This window comes from Malaclemys terrapin, chromosome 1 (assembly GCF_027887155.1).
Source record: "Malaclemys terrapin pileata isolate rMalTer1 chromosome 1, rMalTer1.hap1, whole genome shotgun sequence".
In the NCBI taxonomy this organism is placed as follows: Eukaryota; Metazoa; Chordata; order Testudines; family Emydidae; genus Malaclemys; species Malaclemys terrapin.
In genome coordinates, this window is record NC_071505.1 from 672380 (window position 1) to 689804 (window position 17425).

Below are 17425 nucleotides of genomic sequence, written 5' to 3' on the forward strand. Positions count from 1 at the left end.
TGGAATATTGTGTCCAGTTCTGGGCACCGCATTTCAAGAAAGATGTGGAGAAATTGGAGAGGGTACAAAGAGCAAGAAGAATGATTAAAGGTCTAGAGAACATGACCTATGAAGGAAGGCTGAAAGAATTGGGTTTGTTTAGTTTGGAAAAGAGAAGACTGAGGGGAACATGATAGCAGTTTTCAGGTATCTAAAAGGGTGTCATAAGGAGGCGGGAGAAAACTTGTTCATCTTAGTCTCTAAGGATAGAACAAGACGCAGTGGACTTAAACTGCAGCAAGAGAGGTTTAGGTTGGACATTAGGAAAAAGTTCCTGTCAGGGTGGTTAAACAGTGGAATAAATTGCCTACGGAGGTTGTGGAATCTCCATCTCTGGAAATATTTAAGAGTAGGTTAGATAAATGTCTATCAGGGATGGTCTAGAGTCTAGACAGTGTTTGGTCCTGCTATGAGGGCAGGGGACTGGACTCGATGACCTCTCGAGGTCCCTTCCAGCCCTAGAATCTGATCAGATTTGTGGACGATAGTGCAGTTGGAGCGGGAGCAAACACACAGGTGAGGAGAATCAAACTACAAAGTGAGCTAGAGAGAGAGAACATGAGCTTATAGTGGGGTGGTTTCAGTGCTGATAAAATGAAAGAAAGAGGAAGTAGTCCAAATACAAAATGGGAGGTTGTTAGTAAGCAGCAACACTCACTGCAATAAAGCAAATGTGTTTTCATCTTTCCCCACAGTAATGTCCTAACATTAATTTTTCATATAACCAAGCATTAGAGTTGCTACAGGGAAAGTAGAATTGAGGTTGAGAGATGAGGTGTCCCCAAGAGGGTCTCAGCCCGCAATAAGGAAGTTTGAGAACTATGGCTGCAGATGTCTACAGAATTTCTCTGTTAATAATGTTTTCAGCTGTGTTTTGTTTTTAACTTACTGGATTGTAATTACCAGGATTGTTTTCCTTTAAAAAAATATTGGTACCATATTTGGTATTACTAAACCTTTGGTATCTCCCAGTTCTCCGACTTTTCAAAAATAATTGTCAGCGTTCAGTAAGTATGCTGGCTAATTCTAGTGAAACTTCAGAATGAATGTCTGCTGGGCCATGTATCAGAGGGGTAGCCGTGTTAGTCTGAATCTATAAAAAGCAACAGAGGGTCCTGTGGCACCTTTAAGACTAACAGAAGTATTGGGAGCATAAGCTTTAGTGGGTAAGAACCTCACTTCTTCAGATGCAAAAAGATGCTGGGCCATGTGATCTGTCCACATTTTCAAGTATTCTTGAGTGTGCTGTTTGGCCTCAGTTGAGCAAAACTCTGAACCCACTGAAGTAAGTGGGATTTAAGCATGCGTTTATGTGTTTCTCAGCGACAAGGTGATGCCATGGTTATGGAACTAGCCTAGGACTTGGGAAACTTGGCTTCAATTCCCTGCTGCACGGCAGAGTTCCTATGTGATCTTGGGCAAAAAAGGGTGGGATCCATAAAGTACTTAGTTGTCTCAGTCCCATTTTCAGTCACCACTGCGACCCACAACTCCTGCTTGTGCCTAACCCTGTAGGTGCCAAAACTCTCCTGGACCCCAAGTTTTTGCAGTAAAAGTTTCCTATGTTTCAACCTCAGAGCACATGCACTGCTGCCTCACTCTGAGTGCCTTGGTGCCTACCTCCCGCCTGAGCCCCAGAAAGCTCCATTAATGGGGGGAAGACAGGAACTTCTTTGCTTAAATTGCATGTGGGGCCTGCTCCTAATGCCACACAAGAACAGCTGGGAGGCTGGAGGGACCTCCCTCATAACCCTTAGCTCAGGGGTTAGAGCACTCAGTTGGGATGTGGGAGACTACCAGTTCAAATCCTCCCTCAGCCCGATGAGGAGAAGGGATAGAACAGGGCCCTGCTGCCTCTCAGGTAAGTGCCCTAAGCATTGGGCTAGAGAATAGCCTGCTATGGGTCTCCTCAATCTCTCAGATCAAAGTTCTTCCACTTTAATTATTTAACAGAATAATTCAAGAGTAATTGGGCCAGGGAAAGAGTAAGACTGACTCTAGTGGTTAGGGCTCTCTGTGAGGGGGTGGAGCTCCTCCCCCACCAGCATCTCCCACTGGCCACATTAGGCAGCTCCACGCCTAGCGTACTGGCTTTGTGCAATGCGTTGCAAGGCACTGTCTCTCCTCATTCATTGTATGAGAGCCTAGGCACCTAATTCAGGTTTGTGCTCTCCTAGGTGCCTAAAAATGCAATGCCAAAGTCCCTTTGGTGGATCAGGGACTTAGGCTGTCAGACACACATCCACAAAGCTATTGATGCTCCTGACTTCCATTGAAATCAGTAGTGGTTAGCTGCCTAAGTACCTTTGTGGGTCTGTGCCTCCGTGCTTCCATTCCCACTCTATAGAATGGGGATGATACTCATAGAATCGTAGAATATTTGGGTTAGAAGGGACCTCAGGAGGTCATCTAGTCCAATCCCCTGCTCAAAGCAGGGCCAATACCAATTAAATGATCCCAGCCAGGGCTTTATCAAGCCGGGCCTCAAAAACCTCTAAGGATGGAGATTCCAGCACCTCCCTAGGTAACCCATTCCAGTGCTTCACCACCCTCCTAGTGAAATAGTGTTTCCTAATATCCAACCTAAACCTCCCCCACTGCAACTTGAGACCATTGCTCCTTGTTCTGTCATCTGCCCCTCGCTCCATCTTCTTTGGAGCCCCCCTTCAGGTAGTTGATGGCTGCTATCAAATCTCCCCTCACCCTTCTCTTCTGCAGACTAAATAACCCAGTTCCCTCAGTCTCTCCTTGTAAGTCATGTGCCCCAGACCCCTAATAGTCTTTGTTGCCTTCCGCTAGACTCTCTCCAATTTGTTCACATCCCTTCCGTAGTGGGGGGACCAAAACTGGACACAGTACTCCAGGTGTGGCCTTACCAGTGTCGAATAAGGGGAATAATCACTTCCCTCGATCTGCTAGCAATGCTCCTACTAATACAGCCCAATATGCCGTTGGCCTTCTTGGTAACAAGGGCACACTGCTGACTCATATCCAGCTTCTTGTCCACTGTAATCCCCAGGGCCTTTTCTGCAGAACTGCTGCCTAGCCACTCAGTTCCCAGCCTGTAGCAGTGCATGGGATTTTTCCTTCCTAAGTGCAGGACTCTGCACTTGTCCTTGTTGAACCTCATCAGATTTCTTTTGGCCCAATCCTCCAATTTGTCTAGGTCACTCTGGACCCTATCCTACCCTCCAGCGTATCTACCTCTCCCCACAGCGTAGTGTCATCTGCGAACTTGCTGAGCGTGCAATTCATCCCATCATTCAGATCCTTAATAAAGATGTTGAACAAAACTGGCCCCAGGACCGACCCCTGGGGCACTCCACTTGATACCGGCTGCCAACTAGACATTGAGCTGTTGATCACTACCTGTTGAGCTCGACGATCTAGCCAGCTTTCTATCCACCTTATAGTCCATTCATCCAATCCATACTTTTTTAACTTGCTGGCAAGAATACTGTGGGAGACCGTATCAAAAGCTTTGCTAAAGTCAAGGTATATCGCATCCACCGCTTTCCCCATATCCGCAAAACCAGTTATCTCATCATAGAAGGCAATCAGGTTGGTCAGGCATGACTTGCCTTTGGTGAATCCATGTTGACTGTTCCTGATCACTTTCCTCTCCTCTAACTGCTTCAAAATGGATTTCTTGAGGACCTGCTCCATGATTTTGCCAGGAACTGAAGTGAAGCTGACCGGTCTGTAGTTCCCCGGGTTCTCTTTCTTCCCTTTTTAAAATATGGGCACTATATTAGCCTTTTTCCAATCGTCCGGGAGTGTTGTGAAGATAAAACACATTAAAAATTGTGAAGGGCTTTGAGATCCACTGATGAAAAGCACTATACAAGAGCTAGGTATTATTGTTGTTATAATCGGAGCCTATTATTTACAAGGTCTTCGTTACTTGCTAATTGTCCAATAATTTTTCGTATTAAAACCTGTATAAATCTTAAAAAGCAGTTCAGTAACAGAATGTTTTAAAAATATTCAGCATTCATTTCACCTACCATTTATTTATGTTCCAATTTTCTTTTTCCTGTTTCTTTGCCCCCATTTCCCCTCCCTTTGTTATTGGTAAAAACCTCTTCTTATTACTCTTATAGCCTTTGGCAGGATTGACTCATTCTGCTTTATTGCTGTCCTTATCTCCCCCTGCAATATATCCAAAGTTAACCATAGATTTAAAATTGATTAAGCTTTTCATGGTCAGTGACCATTTTTATACCTGAGAAGCACAACTCCATGGGTACATCAGAGAGTTGCAGTTTTTATCCAATACAATTGCCCATTTTTAGCCCACTACATTTCCCAACGTTCTTAGTGCCAGAGCACATTCAGTCCATCCCTTTCCTTTAACTGTTGTGTTTAGGGTCCAAGGTTACTAGCTTGAAGTTGCCACCAAAGTCATTGCATCGTGGCCAGGGATCCTAGAAATCCGTTTGCCATGGAAAAATGTGGACTTTGCATTTTTACAGAGAATCTTTAGGTTTTACATTTTGTGAAAAAATAAAAACATATACAGCAGAACCCTGTTTATCCAAGCCTCCATTATCTGCCTCTCCATGTTAACCGAACGACCAGCAGAGGTCAGGCTGTGAGCCCCAGGCGGCTGGTGGTTTTGGTTAATATGGAGAGCCAAATAATGGAGGCTCAGATAAATGGGGTTCTGCTGTATATCAAGAAAACATTGTGTTCAACTGATACTTATATGTATTGTGGCTAGGGAAACTAAAGTTGAGCGTTTTGTTTTAATCATGGAAAAACAAGGATTTTTATGTTTTTTTTATTAGAGAATTTAGTTTATTTTTAATCTCAGAAAACTACGACTCCTGATCATGACCTAGCCCTGCATACTCTGTAGCTAGTTTGACTTGCATTCTGTGGCAGGCTCTTTGATTCTACAGCAGTCCAGAGCAACAGACTGGAAATTGTGTGGCAGCTTCAGAACAAATTTAAAATGGAATTTCTTCGTTAAGTGGTTGTAGATGTGTATTCCACTCAGGTGTTTGTGTCAGACGCACTGAGAGCTGGAGACTTTCTTCCTGCAGCAGTATCCTCTAGGGAAGTGCATACATCCTGCGCCACCTTGTGGCCTCTTCAGAGGCTATATAAGGGCAACAATGCCCCACCCCTACTCAGTTCCTTCTTACTGCCAGTGGTCTAAGTCTGGTCTCCCCATGTGGTTCTGTCTTCACAGTTCGTTTCCTGTGTCACAGCTACTTGGTGAATTTTTGTAGTGTAAGTAGTTAGTAGAAGTTAGTACCAGTAGTGTAGTGTGGATTTAGTTGGTTTTAGTAGGTTATGCAGTGTTTTTATCTAATTCTTTTTTGAACCCTGTTATACTTTTGGACTTCACAACATCTCCTGGCAATGAGTTCCACAGGTTAGCTGTGTGTTGTGTGAAAAAGTACTTTCTTATGTTTGCTTTAAACTTAATGCTCGTTAAGTTTATTTGGTGACCCCTGGTTCTTGTGTTAGGTGAAGGAGTAAATAACACTCCCTTATTCACCTTTTCAACACCATTCACGGTTTTATAGACCTCTATCATATCCTCCCCTTAGTCATCTCTTTTCTAAGCTGACTGGTCACAGTCTTTTTAATCTCTCCTCATATGGAAGCTGTTCCATACCCCTAATTTTTGTTGCCCTTCTCTGTACCTTCACCAATTCTATCTTTTTTTTGAGATGGGTGACCCGAGTTGCATGCATTAATCAAGATGTGGGTGTACCACGGATTTATATAGTGCATTATGATATTTACTGTCTTAAATTATCTATCCATTTCCTAGTGGTTCCTAACATTGTTAGCTTTTTTGACTGCTGCTGTATATTGAGTAGATGTTTTCAGAGAACTATCTATGATGACTCTAAAATCTCTTTCTTGAGTGCTAATTTAGACCCCATCATTTTGTCTATATGGTTGCGATTGTTTTCCTGTGTGCATTATTTTGCAATTACCAACATTGAATTTCATCTGTTATTTTCTTGCCCGGTCGCCCAGTTTTGAGAAATCCCCTTGTAACTCTTTGTAGTCTGCTTTGGACTTAACTATTTTGAGTAATTTTGTATCATCTGCAAACTTTGCCACCTGTTTACCCTTTTTCCAAAACCTTTATGAATATGTTAAACAGCACTGATTCCAGTATAGATCATCGGGGGACCTCATTATTTACCTCTCTCCATTGTGTAAACTACCATTTATTCCTACTCTTTGTTTTCTGTCTTTTAACCACATACTGATCCATGAGAGGATTTTCTCTCTCATCTCATGACCGCCTACTTTGCTTAAGAGCCTTTGGTGAGGGATCTTGTCAAAGACTTTCTGAAAGTTCTAGTACACTACATAGACTGGATCGCCCGTGTCCACCTGTTTGTTGAACCCCTCAAAGAATTCTAATAGATTGGTGAGGGATGATTTACCTTTACAAAGTGGTGTTGACTCTTTCCCATCAAATTTGTTAATCTATGTGTCTGATAATTCTGTTCTTTATTATAGTTTCAACCGATTTGCCTGGTACTGAAGTTAGGCTTACTGGTCTGTAACTGCCTGAATTGCTTCTGGAGCCTTTTAAAAAAAGCTACATTACATTAGCTATCGTCCAGTCATCTGGTACAAGAGACCTATTTAAGCAATAGGTCACATATCACAATTAATTGTTCTGCAAACCTCCCCCATTGACACTTGAATCTGGGACAGTTCCTCAGATTTGTCACCTAAAAAGAATGGCTCAGGTGTGGGATCTTCCTCAGATCCTCTGAGTGAAGACTGATGCAAAGAATTCATTTAGTTTTTGCACAATGGCCTTGTTTTCCTTGAGTGCACCTTTAGCACCCCGATCGTCCAGTGGCCACACTGATTGTTTGCAGGCTTCCTGCTTCTGATGTACTTAAAATAAATTTCCTGTTAGTTTTTTTGTCTCTTGCTGGTTGCTCTTCATTCTTTTTTGTCCTGCCTAATTATGCTTTTATGCTTGACTTGCCAGAGTTTATGCTCCTTTCTATTTTCCTTTGTAGGATTTCACTTCCAATTTTTAAAGGATGCCTTTTTGCTTCCAACTTCCTCTTTTACTGTGTTTAGCCATGGTTTCATTTTTTTGGTCCTCTTACTATTTTTTTTATTTGGGTTATGGCACTCCTGGAACCCCATATTTACCACTGGCATATAATTATGATATGTTTCATACAAATCATGCTGTGTAAGGTATCATCTGAAAAGTCATGACCTGCTGAAACTCATTGTTCTGTCCAAATGTGTATATCATTAGTGTGTAGCAAGTTAATTTTGCTGTGTGGTTGTTACTGAAATATGTTGTAAGTTTGCTAGTGACATACAAAGAAAGAAAACCACTCAAAGGGTACTCAGGATAGAGTGTACTCAATGACCATTAACAAGCAGGGGAATTGTAATCAGGGGATTTACAATTCAAGGACAGTTGCGGAAGCACCCACACTCGGGGGATTGCTCAACCGGGCAACTCAGGGAAGCCCTCCAGGCCCTGCCAAGATACGTGTTTTCTAGGCACAGGGACTATGGATATAGAAGAGGGAACAGTGGCCGCATGGCTTGGCCTCACTCCCTCCACAACTCAACACCTGGAAACATGTCTGGAAGGGGGAAGGTGGTCCAGGGTTGGAGGAGAATTCCAGCCTGTGTACTGAAGATCTGTAACCTTCTTGTAATATCAGGGTGAGGCACTGCTTGATTCAAATCCTGTTTAGTTTATAGAGCTTAGATTGTGCGCGTACTTTTATTTTCTTTGGTAACCATCTCTGTCCTTTATGCCTAAATCTGTCTTTCTGTAGCTAATAAACCTGTTTTATGGTTTACCTAAAACAGTGTGTTTTGGTTGAAGTGCTGGGGGAATCTGCTCAGGAACGAGAGCTGGTGCATGTCCTCTCCACGTTGAGGGAGGGGTGACTGGGTTATGAACGTATGCTGGTCAGGCTTCTGACCAGGGAAGGACGGTACAGTCCCGGGAACCAAAGATGGGGAGCTGGGGGAATTTCTGGAGCCTTTCTATTGTTAGTTCATGAGTGGCTGGGAGAAGCATTCATGTAACTCAGCTGGGTGTGCCCCTGCCTGTGGATGTCTGTCTGAATGCAGGACCTATCAGAGGTTTGCAGCTTGTCACGGCATCGCTTGATGAGAGGGAGCACAGGTTGGAGGGACAGAGGGCTTAGCAGTACCCCAGTTCCAGGCTGCACCCCAGGAAGGCCCCTCACAGTTAGTTTGAGCCTTGTGTTTTTAAATCATCTCCATGTAGTTTGCAGGCATTTCACTCTTGTGACTGTTCCTTTTAATTTCCATTTAACAAGTCTCTTCATTTGTGTAGTTCCCCTTTATGAAGATAAAAGCTGCTGTGGTGAGTTTCTTTGGTATTTTCTCCCCTCCAAGGATGTTAAATGTAGTTCTGTTATGCTCTATATTACTGATCAGTTCAGCTATATTCATCTATTGGACCAGATTCTGTGCACCATGTAGGACTAAATCCCACTGCTTAGTGAAGAGGGAGAAACAGTAACAGGAAACTTGGAAATGGCAGAGCTGCTTAATAACTTCTTTGTTTCGGTCTTCACCGAGAAGTCTGAAGGAATGCCTAACATAGTGAATGCTAATGGGAACGGGGTAGGTTTAGCAGATAAAATAAAAAAAGAACAAGTTAAAAATCACTTAGAAAAGTTAGATGCCTGCAAGTCACCAGGGCCTGATGAAATGCATCCTAGAATACTCAAGGAGCTAATAGAGGAGGTATCTGAGCCTCTAGCTATTATCTTTGGAAAATCATGGGAGACGGGAGAGATTCCAGAAGACAGGAAAAGGGCAAATATAGTGCCCATCTATAAAAAGGGAAATAAAAACAACCCAGGAAACTACAGACCAGTTAGTTTAACTTCTGTGCCAGGGAAGATAATGGAGCAAGTAATTAAGGAAATCATCTGCAAACACTTGGAAGGTGGTAAGGTGATAGGGAACAGCCAGCATGGATTTGTAAAGAACAAATCATGTCAAACCAATCTGATAGCTTTCTTTGATAGGATAAGGAGCCTTGTGGATAAGGGTGAAGCTGTGGATGTGGTATACCTAGACTTTAGTAAGGCATTTGATACAGTTTCGCATGATATTCTTATCGATAAACTAGGCAAATACAATTTAGATGGGGCTACTATAAGGTGGGTGCATAACTGGCTGGATAACCGTACTCAGAGAGTTGTTATTAATGGTTCCCAATCCTGCTGGAAAGGCATAACGAGTGGGGTACCGCAGGGGTCTGTTTTGGGGCCGGCTCTGTTCAATATCTTCATCAACGACTTAGATATTGGCATAGAAAGTACGCTTATTAAGTTTGGGGATGATACCAAACTGGGAGGGATTGCAACTGCTTTGGAGGATAGGGTCATAATTCAAAATGATCTGGACAAATTGGAGAAATGGTCTGAGGTAAACAGGATGAAGTTTAATAAAGACAAATGCAAAGTGCTCCACTTAGGAAGGATCAATCAGTTTCACACATACAGAATGGGAAGAGACTGTCTAGGAAGGAGTATGGCAAAAAGGGATCTAGGGGTTATAGTGGACCACAAGCTAAATATGAGTCAACAATGTGATGCTGTTGCAAAAAAAGCAAACATGATTCTGGGATGTATTAACAGGGTGTTGTGAGCAAGACATGAGAAGTCATTCTTCCGCTCTACTCTGCTCTGGTTAGGCCTCAGCTGGAGTATTGTGTCCAGTTCTGGGCACCGCATTTTAAAAAAGATGTGGAGAAATTGGAAAGGGTCCAGAGAAGAGCAACAAGAATGATTAAAGGTCTTGAGAACATGACCTATGAAGGAAGGCTGAAAGAATTAGGTTTGTTTAGTTTGGAAAAGAGAAGACTGAGAGGGGACATGATAGCAGTTTTCAGGTATCTAAAAGGGTGTCATAAGGAGGAGGGAGAATCCTTGTTCACCTTAGCCTCTAAGGATAGAACCAGAAGCAATGGGTTTAAACTGCAGCAAGGGAGGTCTAGGTTGGACATTAGGAAAAAGTTCCTAACTGTCAGGGTGGTTAAACACTGGAATAAATTGCCTAAGGAGGTTGTGGAATCTCCATCTCTGGAGATATTTAAGAGTAGGTTAGATAAATGTCTATCAGGGATGGTCTAGACAGTGTTTGGTCCTGCCATGTGGGCAGGGGACTGGACTTGATGACCTCTCGAGGTCCCTTCCAGTCCTAGAATCTATGAATCTATGAATAAGAACTGCCTCTCTCCTTGTGGGTTACAGGACCAGCTGCTCCAAGAAGCAGTCATAAATGGTGTCCAGAAATGTTATGTAGAGCTCTGCCTCCTTTTTCAAGGCCTCTCTTCCCAATGGTTAAAGACCTTTCTGGGTTCCTTCATTGCCCCTAATTGAGCAGTCTACAGCCTTGCAAAATCATTTGTCTCTGTTTATATTTCTGAGATCTTTCTACTTCTGGATATCCAGTAGAGCCTCTTCACCCTTCCACGGGGATATTTAAGCTGAATAATGGAGAAAACTTCCTGACAGTGAATTGTATGGTATTAGACCATGGAATACTCTCCTGGACATCCCTTTACTTGAAACATTTATTTGCAGACAGGATAAAACCCTGTAGATTAGATTGTAGAGAATGATTCTGCGCTGGCATCACAAGAGATAGAGAAGATAGGACCTAATGGATCTTATCCTCCCTAATTTCTGCAGATTATCTATTTCCACTTACTCACTGCCATGGAAAAGGTTATAGATTTCCTGTTCTAAGCTTGTTCCATGGCCTCACCACTGTTGTTCTTGGATGTGGTTATAGAATTACAGAAATGCTAGGTTGCCATCCCCTAATCACTCTCTCTTTTCTCCATAGAAATGTATGCGGCTAAATCCTGATGTTCCTGTCTGGGTCTCCAAACAGCGCATTCTCTGTACCTTGAACCACAGTCTGAAGGATGTTCTGAACTATGGGCTCTTCCAGCCAGCCTTCAATGGCAGGGCTGGAAAGTTCCTGGACGAGGAGCGACTGCTGAGGGAATACCCTCTGAATCCAGACACTCCTGTCCCCTACCTGGAGGTATCTATCTGCCTTTTTATCTGACTTATATGGTCTCCATTATGGTAATGTCTGAGTGCCTCAGAAATACTAAAAAAGAGTAAGAAAAATCTCTTTTTTTGTTGCCAGTGAGAGTGAAAACATGAATGTACCATAATAATTTGGGGGGGATGGTGTGAGCGTGTTTGCTTGTGTGAAGAAGTTACGGAGGGCAGCTGGGTCACAGAAATGAGCTTGACATTTAGTTCTCAATGTGCTGAGCCTCCTGGTCATTGTCTGTCTTTGCTGGCAATGGGCTCCACAGGGTTGGTCCTGCTCATGTAAAAGTTCTGTCCCTTTTGATCAACCGCTTCAAGTGGAACGTAGCTGTTGTTGAAAGCCAAAGTCACAGTGGGAGAGTGAGTTTGTCAGGTAGCTAGGGACTGTCTCACGGAGAACTGGGAATATCAGAACAGAGACCTTGAATTCGATGTTGTATTCAATATGCGTCCATTGCAGAGACATCTTTGTAACACTCTCTCCTTTCCTGCACCTCAGTTTAACTCTTCGTTGAAACACAGATCAGAGTTCTATCACTTCAGGACTTTTCAAAAAGCATTACATAGTTAACCCTTACAGACTGTTACATATGTAACCCTGAACATAGGTTTTAATAACAGTTCCCTGTCAGCTGCAGCGAGAAAAGGCAATGCAACTTCTTAGTAAACGCTTCATACACAGAAAAACATTTTAATCCGTATTTGGAATGCTTAATAGCTTTTATCTAAAAGCTATTATTTAGTAAATCCACCAGTCTTCCTTAGACAGACTTTCACCACTTAGCTGTTAAATATAGTTCAATATAAGGTTTTAAAATAATTTACATACGTTAGCACACATGCATAATCACATCCCCTCTGATCTTCTTTCAGAGATAATTTCTCAGTTTCTGTCATATGGCCATAATATGCAGTGTGTGGCACCTGGATTCTTCAGACCTTGCGCAGAATAGCAGCTTCTGAGTTATTCTCCAAACACTTCAGAGCCTTGTCAATAAACAGAAGTCTGGGATTCTAACAGGGAGCAGCAGTCCAGCCCTGGGGTTAATAGCTGACTTGGTCTACTCAGTTTCTGGTGAGATCAGAAATCTGTAGGCTGTACCCAAAGTTATACAGGTATTGGGATCAGCATATAAAATATCCCTTTCCTGGCTTTCCCCATAAACTAAGCTGAAACAGATAAAGATTTACAACCCCTCATGTTGCTGAGTCTGCCCCTGTTCTTTCTTTATCTGAGACAAAATCCTAATTTCTTCTTCCAATGTCTGTCTGTGGATCCCACTCATGGTGCGCATGCGCCACTTGCACAGGATTATGGAATGTATTCACCAGCAATGTCCACGAGGGGTCGTGCATGCACCCTGCACACCCTCGTCCTTCCCTCCCAATGGCAGAAAGGCAAAAAGGTTCCAACCACCACTCTGAGCACCCCTTGGCAGAGACTCAGAACAACCTCAGTCTCCCATAAGAGTTAGTTTACTGTAGTTTCTGTAGTTATTAGTTTGTTTCATAGTGTTTCATTTTGAGCCGGCTGGCAAAAAAAAAAAGTATTTTCTGTAGATATAATTTAGTAGTTAGGATACCTGGTGCCTGAACCCATATCTCCACATTTCAAGACTTGTCCTTCATGTTGGAGGGGTAATTCCCCTTACTGACTGACATATTGTTTAGGAGAGAGTCATATTCCCTCTAAGTGTGCAATTTCTAACAGATTCAAAAAATACACGCAAAAGGCCAGGGAATCTTGGCTAAAACTTTACTGCCTGGAATAATCTGTGGGCATGATCAGACTCAGAAGTGGTTCAGAAGGAAGAAGTTCGAGATTAGATACTTCCCTAAAAACTCATGCAGTTAGTGTTCAGCCACTATTACCACTCCTAGATTGAAGGGGTCAAAGAGAGCTCCCTCCTCCTCCAAGAGCTTGTAAATGGCACCACAGACACTGTTGCCACATTCCATGATCTGTGCTAGCCGCAGGAGAAAGGAGATTACCTCTAATTTTGCCTCTTGTTTGGCCACTGTTTTCCTTCTCTGGTACCAAGCGAAAGGAAACCACAGAGCCATAGGTCTATGGACATGGCTAAGTCGGCACAATGCAGCTGGCCCTGCAAAAGTAATTGGCCTCGGCACGGGAACAACACTGAACTAAGAAGGCAGCCACTGATTTGTTGGCGGTACCTATGACTTTGGCCCCTCCAACTAAATCTGCAGCACTGAGAGCTCTTTTGACACAACTCTTTGAATGCCAGCATGCTCACTGTGAGCTCGTTTGCTGTAGATTCATTTAGCATGGGCTCAGTCAGTGCTGACATGCTCAACAGCCTGGATAGAAAGCTGGCTAGATCATCGGGCTCAACGGGTAGTGATCAATGGCTCCATGTCTAGTTGGCAGCCGGTTTCAAGCGGAGTGCCCCAAGGGTCGGTCCTGGGGCCGGTTTTGTTTAATATCTTTATTAATGATCTGGAGGATGGTGTGGACTGCACTCTCAGCAAGTTTGCAGATGACACTAAACTAGGAGGCGTGGTAGATACACTAGAGGGTAGGTATCAGATACAGAGGGACCTAGACAAATTAGAGGATTGGGCCAAAAAATAACCTGATGAGGTTCAACAAGGACAAGTGCAGAGTCCTGCACTTAGGACGGAAGAATCCCATGCACTGCTACAGACTGGGGACCGAATGGCTAGGTAGCAGTTCTGCAGAAAAGCACCTAGGGGTCACAGTGAACGAGAAACTGGATATGAGTCAACAGTGTGCTCTTGTTGCCAAGAAGGCTAATGGCATTTTGGGCTGTATAAGTAGGGGCATTGTCAGTAGATCGAGGAACGTGATCGTTCCCCTTTATGCGACATTGGTGAGGCCTCATCTGGAGTACTGTGTCCAGTTTTGGGCCCCACACTACAAGAAGGATGTGGAAAAATTGGAAAGAGTCCAGTGGAGGGCAACAAAAATGATTAGGGGTCTGGAGCACATGACTTATGAGGAGAGGCTGAGGGAACTGGGATTGTTTAGTCTCCAGAAGAGAAGAATGAGGGGGGATTTGATAGCAGCCTTCAGCTACTTGAAGGGAGGTTCCAAAGAGGATGGATCTCGGCTGTTCTCCGTGGTGGCAGATGACAAAACAAGGAGCAATGGTCTCAAGTTGCAGTGGGGGAGGTCCAGTTTGGATATTAGGAAACACTATTTCACTAGGAGGGTGGTGAAGCACTGGAATGCGTTACCTAGGGAGGTGGTAGAGTCTCCTTCCTTAGAGGTTTTTAAGGCCCGGCTTGACAAAGCCCTGGCTGGGATGATTTAGTTGGGGATTGGTCCTGCTTTGAGCAGGGGATTGGACTAGATACCTCCTGAGGTCCCTTCCAACCCTGATATTTTATGATTTTATGATTCTAACAGTCACTGGCTCATTCAACACTGTCGCAGATTTCTGTAGTGTTGAGACCTCCTGTACCTGCAAGACCTATTGAAATATCATTACTACCCAGGCAGTGTCACGAGTTACTCTGGAACTGAAGTCTCCTCTGGTAGACGTCACCTTTTAATTACTGTCTCTGTACCAGGGCCACAGGTACCAGTTGTTTTTTTTTTTGTTCTCTCAGTTTACAGGAAGGTCCATGAGTTCACCTCAGGTGTTGGGATCCCCCAAGTATATCTCCTCTGGAAGTTTTCTTGTCCTCCTCTCTGTCTCCTATTTGCAGTAGAAACCCTTCCCCCAGCCTGGCTCAATTCTCTGTGGGCCAGTCCAGGGATATAGAGTAGCAGCCGTGTTAGTCTGTATCCGCAAAAAGAAGAACAGGAGTACTTGTGGCACCTTAGAGACTAACAAATTTATTAGAGCATAAGCTTTCGTGGACTACAGCCCACTTCTTCGGATGCATATAGAAGAAGTGTGCTGTAGTCCACGAAAGCTTATGCTCTAATAAATTTGTTAGTCTCTAAGGTGCCACAAGTACTCCTGTTCTTCTTTTTCCAGGGATATAGAACAGCATAGGAAGTATTCTTACTATTTTTCATACAGCGGTCATGTTCCTCAGTCTCCCCATGCTCCTTGGATGCCTCCTTCTCAGCCTGATGTGTCATGTCTGTATGGATTCCAGACCTGGCTATTTGGCCATATTAGTTTCATTTTCAGGGACAATTTCCATTACCTACTCCAAGGTCCAGAGACGAATCTCCTAAACCTGAGTTGCCAAAGTCTCTCACTCACCTGCAGGGGAAATCATTCAGGAAGAGCAGCAGCAGATGAATGAAGAAGATGATATAGAGCCATCAGGAAGACCCATCCACACCTCCTCTTTTTTCATCATTTTCATCAGATGAGGCTATGACTCCTTCTGTCCCTGCTACCATAGATGACTTTAATGCATTTCAGGAGTTGCTTAAGAGAATGGCTGGAACCTTCTAGGTTCCTCTGGAGATGGCGCAAGAAAAGGCATATAAACTATTTCCTATTGTGCAGCCTACATACCAGAGTATGGCAGTATTGCCAACCCAGGAGGGAATTTTAGTTCTGTGGGCTGTTCCAGCTTCAATCTCTGCCACATCAAAGCATGTGAATTTGAGACATGAAGTTCCATCAAAGGGTTTTGAATTTTTGTTGTTTTTACTTGCTGTCATCCTTAGTAGTAACTGCAGCCAAGCAGTCAGTGAAATATAGGCTGGAGTATAAAACCCCCCAAAATTGGGTCTTTGGGGGAGAAAAATCTACTCCTTTGCTAGCCTGCAGGTCAGGATAGACCATGATTAAACCATGTTGGCCAGATAGGATGTATCTGCAGTGGGATTACACCAGAGAACCATAAAGAGGTGTTCAGCTCCATTTGTACAGAGGGTCAGTTAGTTACCAGGACTTTCTCACAAGCTGTTTTGATGCTGTAGACATGGGAGGGAGGTCAATGGTAACAATTGAGTGAGATCAATGGAGTGACAATGAGAAGAGCTTCATGGTTCTTCAAGTGGTTGCAGATGTGCACTCCACTCAGGTGTGCGTTCGCCCAGCGTGGCAAATCTGGAGAGCTTTGCTTAGCAGTACCCATTGGGGTGGCGACATGCCCTCTGGCCCTTGTAGCCTTTCCCATGGCACTGCCCCGATCCCTGTCACTTCCCTTTCATCACCTGTGATCTGATTCGGAGCTTTTCTTGGGGTTCTACTGCATGATTACTGATGACAACAGTGAGATTGCCTGTGAGCTTTTGTAAATAATTAATGAGTAGTATCACTGTACTTATTTAGTTAGTTCAATAGTTAGTTACTGTTTACTGTATTACTGGGTGCTATGCCCTCACCAGGTTTTAAGCACTCTCCTTTATGTGGGATGGGTCTTCTGAGAACTGGAATTCCCCAAGTGGACATGTTCACCTCCAACAGGAACAAGAAATGTCACATTTTCTGTTCCTGAGGGGGAAAAAAGCTTGGCATCCATAGCAAATGCTTTCATGATTCCCTGCTCAAATCACCAAATCTACGTTTTTCCATCGTGCGTTTTTGTTCTCAGTGTGTTGTAGAAAATGAGACAGGACAATGCTCGGCTCATCCCAGTAGCTCCAGCCTGGCCTCACCAAGTCTGGTACTCAGACATATTGCTTCTCTCCAACCAGTGATTCATAACTCTACCTAGCCAGGCAGACATAATCTCCCAGAGTTCGGCCTAATTCTTCATCCAGGCCCTGCTTGGATGCTTTGGATGCTATGTGGATGTCATCAGTAGGGAGTAGCTGATCATTGGAAATTCAAGATCTCTTGTTACAAAGTAGAAAACCCTTCGCTAGGAGAACCTACATGGCCAAATGGAAATATTTTTCCATCTGGTCATCCTCACGTGGCTATGCTCCGTTACAAGCTTCTACACTTATGATTCTAGACTATTTACTGTCTTGGAAGCAATCGGGATTGTCCATTAATTCAATCAAGGTTCACTTAGCAGCAATTTCGGCCTTCTATCCACCATTACAGGGAGCCTTAGTATTTTTGCATCAGATGGTTCATAGAATCATAGAATATCAGAGTTGGAAGGGACCTCAAGAGGTCATCTAGTCCAACCCCCTGCTCAAAGCAGGACCAATTCCCAGCTAAATCATCCCAGCCAGGGCTTTGTCAAGCCGGGCCTTAAAAACCTCCAAGGAAGGAGACTCCACCACCTCCCTAGGTAACGCATTCCAGTGTTTCACCACCCTCCTAGTGAAATAGTTTTTCCTGATATCCAACCTGGACCTCCCCCACTGCAACTTGAGACCATTGCTCCTTGTTCTGTCGTCTGCCACCACTGAGAACAGCCGAGCTCCATCCTCTTTGGAACCCCCCTTC

The 17425-nt window shown here is 43.7% G+C and overlaps 1 protein-coding gene across 6 annotated transcripts in view; it reads left to right on the top strand.

Moving 5' to 3' along the window:
- SHANK3 (SH3 and multiple ankyrin repeat domains 3) overlaps positions 1-17425 on the top strand; it is a 650584-nt gene that overhangs the window by 105660 nt on the left and 527499 nt on the right. For all 6 annotated transcript variants that reach the window (XM_054034834.1, XM_054034750.1, XM_054034917.1 and 3 more), the window contains exon 3: positions 10903-11106. In XM_054034834.1, coding sequence (XP_053890809.1) covers positions 10903-11106 — 204 coding nt within the window. The remainder of the gene's footprint in view (positions 1-10902; positions 11107-17425) is intronic.